Source organism: Heptranchias perlo, unplaced genomic scaffold (genome assembly GCF_035084215.1).
Source record: "Heptranchias perlo isolate sHepPer1 unplaced genomic scaffold, sHepPer1.hap1 HAP1_SCAFFOLD_161, whole genome shotgun sequence".
NCBI classification, from domain to species: Eukaryota; Metazoa; Chordata; class Chondrichthyes; order Hexanchiformes; family Hexanchidae; genus Heptranchias; species Heptranchias perlo.
This window is the reverse complement of record NW_027138870.1, coordinates 442,086-456,108: the sequence shown is the minus strand read 5'-3', so window position 1 is coordinate 456,108 and position 14,023 is coordinate 442,086. Positions and strand designations below refer to the sequence as shown.

General features: G+C 49.2%; 1 protein-coding gene across 2 annotated transcripts in view; it reads right to left on the bottom strand.

Moving 5' to 3' along the window:
* Window positions 1-14,023, bottom strand: part of dnaaf6 (dynein axonemal assembly factor 6) — a 67,419-nt gene that overhangs the window by 15,642 nt on the left and 37,754 nt on the right. Inside the window, exons 4-6 of one of the 2 annotated variants that reach the window (XM_067977572.1) lie at window positions 13,565-13,670; window positions 12,857-12,953; window positions 6,081-6,166 (exon numbers count right to left, since the gene is read on the bottom strand). In XM_067977572.1, coding sequence (XP_067833673.1) covers window positions 6,081-6,166; window positions 12,857-12,953; window positions 13,565-13,670 — 289 coding nt within the window. The remainder of the gene's footprint in view (window positions 1-6,080; window positions 6,167-12,856; window positions 12,954-13,564; window positions 13,671-14,023) is intronic. The other variant, XM_067977573.1, reaches the window with a different exon arrangement.

The window sequence follows — 14,023 nt, the reverse complement described above, 5'->3', positions numbered from 1 at the left end:
CGGACAGGCAGATACACTAGCAATGGCCTTACAAGGCTTCACACATGTCCACCACACTGTTCTCCAGCAGAGTGGTAGGAGTGATGTGGGCCTGGCCCAGGGGAGGGATGATGGCGAAAGGGGACATGGAAGTGGGGATGCCACGCAAAGCACTCCCACGTCTCACCCATTGCCCCCCTCTCAACCAGTACCCGCAATGCTGCCTCCTCTCCAGGTGGCCGAGTCTGCCCCAGCACAGATGCAGGTGGCGCAGTCTTTGGAGGGGCCCTCACGGGCTCCAAAGCCCAGAGGGCGTCGGCCCAAAGCATTTAATCGGTCAGGGCATGAACATGAGCAACCTGCCACTACCTCTGCTGCAGCCACAGGGGATGCACCACGTAGAAGTGGTAGGAAGAGAAAGGTGAAGGTTTTGTGATCACAAAGGGGACGCACAAGGGTGTTTGACGGTTGGTCATGTTTTTCATTTATATTTGCTTTTTGTTAAAGTCACATTAAATATTATTATTGTCACCACTACTGCCACGTCTTGCCCATTCTTGACTGGCTTTTGTGGTAGGGCCCTTTCACGAGGTTCACCGTGAACGGCCACACTTGATGCCACCCATTGGGTCACTCGACAGTGGGTGTATGTGTAGTTGCAGGACTGTTTTGAGTAGGGAGGAGTTGGGGGGGGTGGGTGCGGTCTGGTGTGGGCGCTGCTCTTTCCAGGTGGTGTGAGGACTGGACTCTTCACACTTTCTGATGTTTGGAGAACCGTTCACATATCAGTGACTCCCTGGCCTCACGAGCAGCCAGGTGAGCTGCTCCTCTGCCCATGGGTTCCTCCTCCTCCTCCATGTGGGTGGCAGATGTGGACGGGGCTCCTCAAGCAGCACCCCTCCCTATTGTGCGTCCCACTCGGTCTGGTGTGTATTGAAGCGCTCCCCCAGAACGATCAAGGCATCTAAATCGCATCTTGAGCAGCTCTATAGTATGCTCAATCGTAGACCTAGTAGCGATGTGGCTGTTGTTATATTGAAGCTGCTGCTTGGTGATGGGGTTCCTCAGAGGTGTCATGAGCCACATGTGCAGGGGGTATCCCTTGTCCCCAAGGAGCCAGCCCTTAAGAGTGTTCGGTGCGTGGAACAGGGGCGGGATGTTGGAATCCTTCAGAATGAAGAAATCGTGACAGGTGCCAGGGAATCAGGTGCACACGTGAAGGAATCTTTTGTGGTGGTCACAAACGAGCTGAGTGTTGATGGAGTGATAGCCCTTTCTGTTGATGAACAGTCCTGGCTTGTGTGGAGATGCTCGTATTGCTATATGGGTGCAATCGATTACACCCGTGGGAAGCCAGCCACAGTGTGGAATCCCACTGTCCTCTCCGTCTGGCTGAGATCGTCCATGGGGAAGTTGACGAAGTGTGAAGCCCTGCGAAACAAGCCGTCGGTGACCTACCTTATGCACTTGTGTGCAGACGACTGAGAGAACCCAGCGTTGTTCCCGGTGGCACCCTGGAATGATCCGGAGGCAAAGAAGTTGAGGACAGTGGTGACTTTGACAGCGACAGGTAAGGAAATGCTGCTCGGCCCAGCCGGGAACAGCTCGGCATGAAGGAGGCTGCAGATGTCTGCGACCATCTGGCATATGCACTGCTCCTCCAGGAAGCTGAGCCTCGGTCTGTAGACCTTGTTGCGAGGGTAGTGCCTCCTGCTACATCACTCCCTCTGTTGTTGCCCTCCGTGCTCTTGTGCAGGTGCCTGTGGCGCAGCACTGTGTTGTGGAGCTGCAAGTGGCGGAGGTGCACGCTGTGCCTGGCGAGGCTGGTGATGTTGCTCGTCCTCAGATGTAGTGGTCAATGCAGCCACGGCACCCCACATCCTGATGGTGTGATTTTGAGGGGGTCCGAAAAGTTGTTAAATATGTGTGAACAGAAGAATTGTGAGTGGAAACAAAGAATTTTCAGTGAAAACACAAAGATCTCGCAGCCAAAAGTTGGTGTGAAAGAACTGAGTGGCCTGCAGCAATAAGTGACCTTTTCTCCCCATCTGTCAAACAAGCATTTGAATGTCCCACTGGCTGCTGGCTGAAACACCTCTGGTAGAACATGCAGTGTTGCCCACAGCACAGGAAACATGCTGAGGATTTTTAAAAATCGGATCCCTGCCTTAATGTGAACAAAATTAAGTACTTCAAGTATCTAAATAAGTCTATTAACTATCGTCCCGCCGGCATTAATTGCCGCATTCATGAGGCCCACGTGCATCCAGACGCATCAGTGGGGAACCCGGAAGTCTGCAGGTTGGAGCCGGGTTCCGAACCCGCTGGGGATTTCCGTGATTTTTGGAGCCCTCCCCCCACTACTTCACTCGAAAATCGAGCCCGCACTCTGCGTATTACAGTTTCATAAACATGCAGCCTGCGTATTACAGTTTCATAAACATGCAGCCTGCGTATTACAGTTTCATAAACATGCAGCCTGCGTATTACAGTTTCATAAACATGCAGCCTGCGTATTACAGTTTCATAAACATGCAGCCTGCGTATTACAGTTTCATAAACATGCAGCCTGCGTATTACAGTTTCATAAACATGCAGCCTGCGTATTACAGTTTCATAAACATGCAGCCTGCGTATTACAGTTTCATAAACATGCAGCCTGCGTATTAGTTTCATAAACATGCAGCCTGCGTATTACAGTTTCATAAACATGCAGCCTGCGTATTACAGTTTCATAAACATGCAGCCTGCGTATTACAGTTTCATAAACATGCAGCCTGCGTATTACAGTTTCATAAACATGCAGCCTGCGTATTACAGTTTCATAAACATGCAGCCTGCGTATTACAGTTTCATAAACATGCAGCCTGCGTATTACAGTTTCATAAACATGCAGCCTGCGTATTACAGTTTCATAAACATGCAGCCTGCGTATTAGCGTTTCATAAACATGCAGCCTGCGTATTAGAGTTTCATAAACATGCAGCCTGCGTATTACAGTTTCATAAACATGCAGCCTGCGTATTACAGTTTCATAAACATGCAGCCTGCGTATTACAGTTTCATAAACATGCAGCCTGCGTATTACAGTTTCATAAACATGCAGCCTGCGTATTACAGTTTCATAAACATGCAGCCTGCGTATTGCAGGCCTCACTTTCTGCGATCGCCGATCGCAGGCCTCACTCGGGGTGATGGGTGAGCAGGCCTTGGCGGAAGAAAAGATCCAAGCAGTAGGGTTTCGGATGAGCTGAAGTTTATGAATGGTGGAGGATGGGAGGCTGGCCAGGAGAATATTTGAATAGTCAAGTCTGGAGAGGACAAGGGCAGGAAAGATGGATTAAGGGGCAGATAGGCTGTGCCAGGGGTGGAGACGGGCGATGTTACAGAGGTGGAAATAGGAGTATTTGTGATGGAGTGGATATAGGTGATAGTAGCTCAACTCAGGGCTCAACAGGACGTTGAGGTCTTGAACAGGTCGTTTCAGCCTGAGACGATGGTTGGGTAGGGGATAGAATCAGTGGCGGGGGAACGGAGTTTGTGGAGGGGTCTGAAGGCATCGTCTTTGGCCTTCCCCTTGTTTAGTTGGAGGATACTATGGGTCATCCAGGACTGCATATCGGACAAGCAGCATGACAGCACAGAGGCAGTGGAGGGGTAGAGAGAGAACTGGGCGTCGTCAGCGTACATGTGGAAGCAGATGCCATCTGCTACTGTTTCCAGTCGTTGAGGGGTCTAGAATGAGGGACCATAGACACAAATTAAATGTACCAGAATTAGAACAGAGGGCAGGAAAAAAATCTCTCTAACATACAGAGTTGTGAGGCTGTAGAATTCACTTCCAGGGTGAGTGGTTGAGGCAGCAATGATGTCAACATTCAAGATTAGGTGGGATAGGTGGATGAAGGAACAGGGTGGGTAAACGTGATTCGAACTATTTGCTTGTATGGAGGGTAAACACAGACAAGGACTGGTTGGGCCGAATGGCCTGTTTCCGTGTTGCAACTTCGACGTGTTATGGATGATGTCACTAAGAGGCAGCATGTAGATGAGCAGGAGAAGGAGCCAAGGACAGATCTTTGAGGACTCCAGACCTCACAATGCAAGGGTGAAAAGAGAAGCTGCTGCTGAAGATCGAATGGGTAAGAGTGGGACTGTGTGGGCAGTCCCCTCTAGTTGCACAACGGAGGAAAGGTGTTGGATGACGATTACAATGTCAAACATGTCAAAGGCTGTAGAGAGCTTAAGGACAAGGAGAAAGAAAAGTGCACCATAGTCACAGAGACATTGGGCTCAATTTTGAAATGGTGGCGGGGGGGAAGGGGAGTGGGGTGAAGGTGCGCGTGGCAAACTCGAGTAAAGAAAAAACTTATCTTTTCCGATGCAATCGCGATGTAATTGATGGTGATTAAAGTTATTTCTGGGTTTTGCCGACAGAAGCGACAACGCTAGGGGGGGGGTGGGGAGAGAAAAAGAGAGAGACAGACGTCATCCGGCTCTGGAATAGAGAGTGGAGGACGCTGAAGATCGAGGGAGAGGGGGAGATCGGGGTGGAGGATATCGGAGAGGGAGACATTGAGGGGGGGAGAAGGGGAGATCGGAGAGGGAGACATCGGACGTCGGAGCAGGTCACATCGGTGGAAAGGTAGGTTTATTTTGTTTTTTAACTTTGTGCAATGGTTTTTTATTTAATTTATTTTGTTTATTTTTTCCTGATCCGGCCCTGATTTCACCAGGTGTGAATCGGAAGCCATGAGAAAGCGGCCCAGGTAAGTTTAAAATCATTTTAACTAACGACTACATCAGAAATCAAGTACCTTAAGTATCTCAATGAGGTACATTTGGTTCTTTAACTATCATCCCATCGGCTTTAATTACCGGCGGGACTTCCGGATTCGGGAAGTTGCCACACAGGCACGTCTGTGGGAAACCCGGAAGTCGGCAGGTTGGGGCCGGCTTCCCCGCCCTCGGGATTTTCACCATTTTCCCCCCCTCCCCAACGCACCCGCAATTTGATTTTAAAATTGAGCCCATTGTTTGTGACTTTGATAAGGGCTGTTTCAGTGCTGAGGCAGAGGTGGAAACCTGATTGGTGAGCTTCTTCAAAAATGGAGTTGCGGGAAAGATGGGCACGGTTTTGGGAGGCGACAACACGTTCAAGGAATTTGGAGAGGAAAGGGAGGTTGGAGATGGGGCGGTAGTTTGCAAGGACAGAGGGATCAATGGTGGGTTTTTTGAGGAGGAGGGTGATGATGGCAGATTTGTAGGGGAGGGGGACAGGAGAGGGAACAGTTAACAATATCAGCTAACATGGCGGCCAGGAAGGGAAGGTAGGTGGTCAGCAGTTTAGTGGAATTGGGGTCGAGGAAGCAGGAGGTGGGTCACATGGACAAGATAAGGTCAAGATATATGACAGCTTGAGGCAGATGAGAGAAACTGGAGAACTACAGGGTTTCAGGGATACTGTGGGAAAGAAACCTGGGGGAGATTTGTCTAGGTGGGCAAAGAGAAGGAGGGGAAGCAGCAGAGGTAGCTGCTTGGTGAGACAGAAATCCATGCACTTGTTATTGGAGGTGAGGGTGTAGGCGGCAGGAGAGAGGAGTTTAAAGGGACGGTTGGTTGTGGATAAAAAAAGCTGTGAGTTCAGTTTTGACTCCAGGATGTCCTGTAGTAATGTTGGTTTTGGCAGTGGAGAGTGAGGCTCGGCAGAGCTTTCACTGTCAGCCCCCCGCTCTGAACATGGTTTAAACAGACGTAATGGGGTTAATTGTGCTAAATGACTGTCATCCAGATCCCCATCAATGCAGATTAACAAACAGCAGCTCTACTGTACCAGTGCAAATTTATCCGCTTTCCAACCAAACATTCTCACGTTAAATGGAGAACTTTGTGCCTCAATGTGCTAAATGTTGTAATGCACTCACAAGGAACTAGGTGAAGATTGGCCAAATTAGGGCCCCTTATAAAGAGCAGAGACTTTCCAGCCCTCAGTCCAAGCTGACGGAGCAGTGATGGCCCGTGCCTCCCCGTCCCCGGCCCTGACACACACTGGAAGATAGGTCTGTCCCCATCACCTCACTTCAGCAAAGTCTCTCACTTACTAGTCTGGTGATCGAAGAGCCAGAAAGCGGTCTTTAATGTCGAGAGTGAGGTCTGCTGTTTTGCAGTCTGGCAGCTTGATTTTTATCTGAAAAATAGTTTTCCAAATATTAACCAAAAGCTACCATCAGTATATTTATATTTTTTTTATGGATATATATATATATAATCTTAGCATTTTTTGTTTCTATCTGTCTATTCCTTTCACCCATCACCCCTGTGCTCGCTGACCTACATTGGCTCCCAGTCCACTAACACCTCGATTTTAAAATTCTCATCCATGTTTTCAAATCCCTCCATGGCCTCGCCCTTCCCTTTCTCTGTAACCTCCTCCAGCCCTACAACCCTCCGAGATCTCTGAGTTCCTCCAGTTCTGGCCTCTTGTGAATCCCCCACTTCCTTCACCCTAACATTAGCGGCCGTGCCTTCAGCCATCCAGGCCTAAACCTCTCTGTATCTCTACCTCTCTCTCCTCCTTTGAGACACTCTATAAAACCTACCTCTTTGGCCAAGCTTTTGGTCACCTGTCCGAATATCTCCTTATGTGGTCCGGTGTCATTTTTTGTCTGATATTGCTCTTGTGAAGCACCTTGGGACGGTTTATTCTGTTAAAAGCACTATAGAAAAGCAAGTTGTTATTCTTGCCAATTCTTTGGAACTTGATTGAAGTATTTAAAATGATGAAGGGGTTAGACTGTGTACAAGTGGACAGATTATTTGAATTAGATTAGTTAGGGAGGACGAGGGGATATGTGTACAAGCTGCGTAAGCGTAAAACTAGGATAGACGTCAGCAAGCTGATTCACTGCAAACGTTCATAAGGGAGCTGGAGGAGTTTCTGGGAGAGGCTGATACCATGTGTACAGGAGGTAAGAGGACGTTTGGTGATGTTCCTCAGTCACTGTGTACAGGAGGAGGGAGGACGTTTGGTGATGTACCTCAGTCACTGTGTACAGGAGGTAAGAGGACGTTTGGTGATGTACCTCAGTCACTGTGTACAGGAGGCGCAGAGTCAGTCGCCAGGTAGTCGCAGACATCTGCAGTCTCCTTCATGCCGAGCTGCTCCCGGCTGGGCCAAGCAGCATCCTCTTACCTGTCGCTGTCAAAATCACTATTGCCCTCAACTTCATCGCCTCCGGATCATTCCAGGGTGCCACCGGGAACATCGCCGGGGTCTCTCAGTCGTCTGCACACAAGTGCATAAGGCAGGTCACCGATGGCTTGTTTCGCAGGGCCTCGCACTACGTCAACTTCCCCATGAATGACCTCAGCCAGACGGAGAGGGCAGTGGGATTCCACTGTGTGGCTGGCTTCCCACAGGTGCAGGGTGTAATCGATTGCACCCATATAGCAATACGAGCACCTCCACACGAGCCAGGACTGTTCATCAACAGGAAGGGCTATCACTCCATCAACACTCAGCTCGTTTGTGACCACCGCAAGAGATTCCTTCACGTGTGCGCCAGATTCCCTGGCAGCTGCCACGATTTCTTCATCCTCCCGGAGTCCAACATCCTGCCCCACTTCCATGCACCAAGGGCTGGCTCCTCGGGGACAAGGGGCTCATGACACCTCTGAGAAACCCCATCACCGAGCAACAGCATCGATATAACGACAGCCACATCGCTATCAGGTCTTCAATTGAGCATGCTATAGGGCTGCTCAAGAGGCACTTCAGGTGCCTTGATCGTTCTGGGGGAACGCTTCAATATGCACAAGACAGAGTAGGACGCATTATAGTTGTGTGTTGTGCCCTGCACAACATGGCACAACAGAGAGGGGTGCCGCTTGAGGAGGCCCCATCCACATCCGCCATCCACATTGAGGAGGAGGAGAAGGAGGATGATGAGGAGGAGCAGGAGGAGGAGGATGAGGAGGAGCAGGAGCAACCCACAGGCAGAACAGCGGCTCACCTGGCTGCTTGTGAGGCCAGGGAGTCAATCACATCTGAACGGTTCTCCAAAGATCAGAAAGTGTGAAGAGTCCAGTCCTCACCACCTGGATCGAGCAGCGGCCACACCAGCCCCCACCCAACACCCACCCCTCCCTGCAACTACACATACGCCCACTGTAGAGTGGCCCAATGGGTGGCATCAAATGTCGGCGTTCATGGTGAACCTCATGAAAGGGCCTTATTACAGAAGCCAGTCAAGAATGGCCAAGACGTGGCAGTAGTGGTGACAATAATGATATTTAATGTGAGTTTAACAAAAAGCAAACATGACCGACCGTCAAACACCCTTGTGCATACCCTTTGTGCTTACAAAACCTTCACCTTTCGCTTCCGAATACTTCTACATGGTGCATCCCTTGTGACTGCAGCAGAGGTAGTGGCAGGTTGCTCTTGTTCATGCCCTGACCGATTAGATGCTTTGGGCCTACGCCCTCTGGGTTTTGGTGCCTGTGAGGGCCCCTCCAAAGACTGCTCCACTTGCACCTGTGCTGGGGCAGACTCAGCCACCTGGAGAAGAGGCAGCATTGCGGGTACTGGTTGAAAGGGGGGCAACGGGTGAGACGTGGGAGCGCTTTGAGTGGCGTCCCCACTTCCATGTCCCCTTTCGCTATCATCCCTCCCCTGGGCCAGGCCCACATCACTCCTACCACTCTGCTGGATGACAGTTGGAGGACATGTGTGAAGCCTTGTAAGGCCAGTGCTAGTGTATCTGCCTGTTTAAGGCGGCAGAATGTTGTTCACCCCGAGTCCGAACGGCCATCATCAGAGCCTGAATGGACTCATTTATGAGCCGTGCTTGAAGCTCCATGGAGGCTAGCCTTCCCTCCATCGCAGACATTCCCGTACTTACCCGCGACACTTTCTCAGAGATGCCCTCACGTCCTCGTGACAGTATCTCAAAGATTCTCTCTCGTACCTGTACCACCATTCCACTTATGCAGGAGTTGGACTCCTCCATCCTCTGCGCGATTGTGGAGAGTGTGTGTGGCACCTGTTCCAGCACCTCGAAATGTGCTGCTGCCCCTCGATCATTCTCCTTTTAAAGGATGGCCCCCCGGGTTCAGCATCTGTGTCCAGCTGAGCAGAGCCTGGAGAGGAATGCTCCCACTGACACGGACTCTCCGCAGCTGCCCCTGCCACCAGTGTCTGCTTGTGCTCACATGTGTGTGGTAACTCACCATGTGCGACCCCAACTAACTGCGGACTGGGACCCACCGAGGTGTGTGTATCTGCACTGGTGGATGACTCGCTCAGATGTGACTGTGCATCCTCAGAGGCCAGCAGATCCTCTGAGGCATCGCCCTCTGCCATTACAGCGGTCGCTGAATGCCCTGTAAGAGAACAGAAGGTAACATTAAGCATGATCACAGATGTGTCATGTTGCGATGAGCATACTGAGGTGCTGAAGATGGCGAGGCATGTTAACATCAATTCATATTGTGTGTGCTGAATGTTAAAAGTTGTGTCACCAGATGTTTATAGGGTGCCAGTCTAGGCATCCCCAACGGATAGGCACTCGATGGTTTGGCTGAGCTCCAGCGCCTCCTGCTCCACATCTGTGAGGATGACTATCTGTTGCGGCCCCCCCCCCCGGTCCTCGCCCTCTCTCGTGCATTCTGGGCTCTCTTCTCCTATAAGGGGAGAAAGTACAGACGCGAGTGAGTGATGGTGACGTGGCCAACCGATGAATGCATTGGTTTGGGTGCGGCTGACCGTAAAAGAGATGCATCAGAGGATGAGTATGAGACAGAGCCATGACATTGTATGAGGATTGGGTTGAGTGGTAGTGGTGGGGTGAGTAATGGGGAGGTGAGGAAGTGCAGATAAGTTGAGGATGAGCTTTGAGTGGGTGTGGGGAGTGATGTGATAGAGTAGTGTTGGCAGCGCAGAATGAGCTGGGGGGTGGGGGCGGTGATGTGGAAGACACTATTTCGGAGAATGAGTAAGTGTACTCACTTTTGCTGACCCAGTTAGGTCATTGAAGCACTTCCTGCACTGGATCCAGGTGTGGGAGATGTTGCTGCTGTTGGTGACCTCCTCTGCCACCTCGAACCGGGCCTACCTGGTGGGAGAGGCAGGCCACTTCCTCCCGTCCGCCAGGTAGAACACATCCGTCCTCCTCCTCACCACATCCAGTAGCACCTGGAGTGAGGCATCGCTGAATCTGGGAGCAGCCTTTCCCCTGTGCTGCTCCATTATGGTGTGTGGATGTTTGCTTCAGGAGCAGCCATTGGAGGACTGCCCCTTTAAAGAGAGCTCCTCCAGCTGACAGCCTGTGATGCGGGTGCGCAGTCCATCCGCTGTGCAGCTTTCAGACGGCAAACCCGGATGCCACGTTAAGTGGCTCCAATTGACCCGGAATTGCATGGGGAACGCACAGATTTTATTGGGCGGGTTACCCACCGCTAATATCGGGGCCAAAGAGTCTGCAAAGGGATATAGACAGGTTAAGTAGTGAGCAAGAAGGTGGCAGATGGAATATAATGTGGGGAAACGTGAAGCTATTCACTTTAGTAAGAAAAATAGAAAAACAGAATATTTTTTAAATGGTGAGAAACTATTAAATGTTGGTGTTCAGAGAGATTTAGGTGTCCTCGTATAAGAAACACAAAAAGTTAGTATGCAGGTACAGCAAGCAACTGGGAAGGCAAATGGCATGTTGGCCTTTGTTGCAAGAGGGTTGGAGTACAAGAGTAAGGAAGTCTTACTACAATTGTACAGGGCTTTGGTGAGACCACACCTGGAGTACTGTGTACAGTTTTGGTCTCCTTATCTAAGGAAAGACATACTTTTAGAAGAATGAGAGGTGATCTCATTGAAACATATAAGATTATCAGGGGGCTTGACGGGGTAGATGCTGAGAGGTTGTTTCCCATGGCTGGAGAGTCCAGAACTAGGGGGAATAGTCCCAGGATAAGGAGTCAGCAATTTAACACTGATATGAGGAGGAATTTCTTCAATCAGAGGGTTGTGAATTTTTGGAATTCTCTACCCCAGAGGGCTATAGATACTGAGTCGTTGAATCTTTCGAGGCTGAGACAGACATATTGTTGGACTCTAGGGGAACCAAGGGATATGGGGATTGGGTAGGAAAGTGGAGTTGAGGTCAAAGATCAGCCATGATCTTATTGAATGGTAGAGCAGGCTTGAGGGGCCATGTGGCCTACTCCTGCTCCTATTTCTTATGTTCTTATACGTTTGGTGATGTTCCTCAGTCACTGTGTACAAGAGGTAGGGAGATGTTTGGTGATGTTCCTCAGTCATTGTGTACAGGAGGTAGGGGGATGTTTGGTGATGTTCCTCAGTCACTGTGATCTCCTGGAACTCATTTTCGAGCACCTTTGGGATTCGGAGAGGAGTTTTCCAGAATTGCATTGGCTGGGGTTTTGTTGCCAGTCCCAGGAGATCGGATGGCCGCTGGTGGGCGGGCTGTATTGGGCTGCTCATTTGCAACATGGCTGGGTGGGACAGACTCAATGGAGCAGCTGATCTTTCTCTGTCCATCTTTTCGTATACTGGTAATATTTCTGTTTAAAGAGTGAGCCTGTTGCCTGGTTTGGAGCAATTCCTGATCCTGACAACGTGTGAGAGTGGAATAAACACACACAGAACTGGCTCCCACCAAAGCCTTGTGGATTACAGCATTCAGCCATACAGACCAGGGTTAATAGTATTCAGTGCTTAGCTAGTTGATCTCAGGCAGGACATCAGTAAGGACGCTATAACTGGCCTCAACACACCCATATCAGGAAGGGTAAACGTGCACACTTTCAGCCAGGATTCTGCTATGTGAAGTGACTTGAAATATTTTTGAGAGGCTTGATAAGGTGCGAGTCTGTGTCTCTCCAATACCCGTTGAGGAGTAGAGTTTTCTCCTCCATAAACCGGGTCGTACTCCTACCACAGCCCCAGTGAAGAGTGAACCTAAGCCCTTCTGGTCTGTATAGGCAAAGAGTCACAGAACCACTGACACAGCCACATGTCCTACAGCAGGCTGAGAAGCTAACTGGCACATTCACAGCAAGAATAGACCAAACCTATGGAGTGCAAATCTCAGGATTGTTCAAAATCAATTTCTGAAATCAATATGAGTAGTGATGCTGGCTCTCTGTAACACAGCATGCAATGGGCTGGACTCCTCAACCCAAAGGTGAGAGAGTTCGATCACATCTCCCTGGTAAGTCGATAGGTGGTTTATTAAGATACCATGGACACCACTAAGAACGTAGTCATTTAGGTGATGCCGAGCTTGAATTTTGCAAGGCTGAAGACTACAGGAAGAGGGAAGGGTTTTGATAGAGTAGATCAGGAGAAATCTTCCAGTGGCAGGAGGGTCGGTAACCAGAGGAACCAGATTTAAGGTAATCGGCAAAAAAAACAGAGGGGAGATGAGGAGAATTTTTTTTACTCAGTGAGTTGTTATGATCTGGAATGCGCTGCCTGAAAGGGTGGTGGAAGCAGATTCAATGGTGACTTTCAAAAGAGAATTGGATAAAAACTTGAAAAGGAGAAATTTGCAGGACTATGGAGAAAGAGCAGGGGTGTGTGACTAATTGGATTGCTCTTTCAAAGAGCTATTCTCAGGCATGATGGACCAAATGGCCTCCTTTTGTGCTGTATATTCTATGATTCTATGTGTCGCTGTCTCTCCACCAACACAACTTTGTCGTACACTACGTTTACTGCATTACCGAGGTTTGTGCCACACTTCCGGAGAAATTCCGATGGCAGAATGGGAAATTCCCGGACACTGTTGCTGAACCATTGTAATTTGTTAGTGAAATGAATATCAATGCCTCAATAATGTTGGCGATAGTTTCTCACCACCATGTCTTCACAGCAGGCCGTGGATCCATCCTTTCTGCTCATCCCCAGAAACACATCCTCTGTGCCAACTCGCTGTTTGAACATAATCTCATACCTAAAAACAACAGGAACCAGTAACTCACACAAACACTGATGTGCATTAAAACAAAGAGCGAGGTGCAAGAGATACACAAATTATAGCATTCACTCTTTCAATACACAAGGCTGCCCTAGTGAAGGGGATCCCAGTAATCGAAGACAAGAGGCCACGAGCTCGACGTGGAAAGAGGGAGGTTAGAAAAAACTTGTTTCATGCAGAGTTAACATATAGGTGGGAATACTTTGCAACAAATGGTCATGCTAAATCAACGGTAGTATTCCAAAAGATACTGGAAAAATGGCTGAAAGAATAATATAATATATCTAGGGAGAGAGCAGGGAATATGGGAGAACATTTTTGGATATTAAGGAGAAGACTTTTACATATTTTAGGGAGGTGGTATTCGGAAATTAGAGAAAAGGCTTTCGGATATTAATCAGGTATGGATATGCTAATCCATTTCAAATAAACTGATCACAATAGACAGAAGAATGTCATAAGAATGCTTTGAATGCTGGGAGCTAATGTTGACAGCAGTCATTTCTAGGATACTGTGTGTGATAGGGAGCATATTGTGTCCTCTGTATTCCATAGAAATCCACAGTTTGAATGCCTTGGTCACTTACTCAGGCTGTTGTCTTGGATCCCAGATATCCTCAAACTCTGACCCCTCGGGCACCTCATCCTCTGCCCAGATCTTTTTGGTGTCTGTAGGCTGCACAGGCCTGGCTTCTGATCAAGGAGAACGTGAAGAAAATGGGCTGTTACATGTTTTCCTTCCCCAACTTTAAGAGTTGGAATTTGTAAAGGTTTACAATCTTCATTTTCTCAGTATGCTTTACCCCTCCTCTCCTGAAGGTGTTGAGTCTTTACTGGGACACCAATCCCCACTACCTCACCCAATTGACCATTACTCTTGGAAGTGAATGTTGGCAGGTTATTTAACCATAGAGTGCACCACATTACAGCCCATCCTCTCCTTGCCTGACATCCACACTTACAATTTCCAGCAGGGTAACTCCACGGTGATCAGGACCAGGAACTTTGGCAGATCTCCCCTCCCTCACCCAGCGCACCCCTCCTGC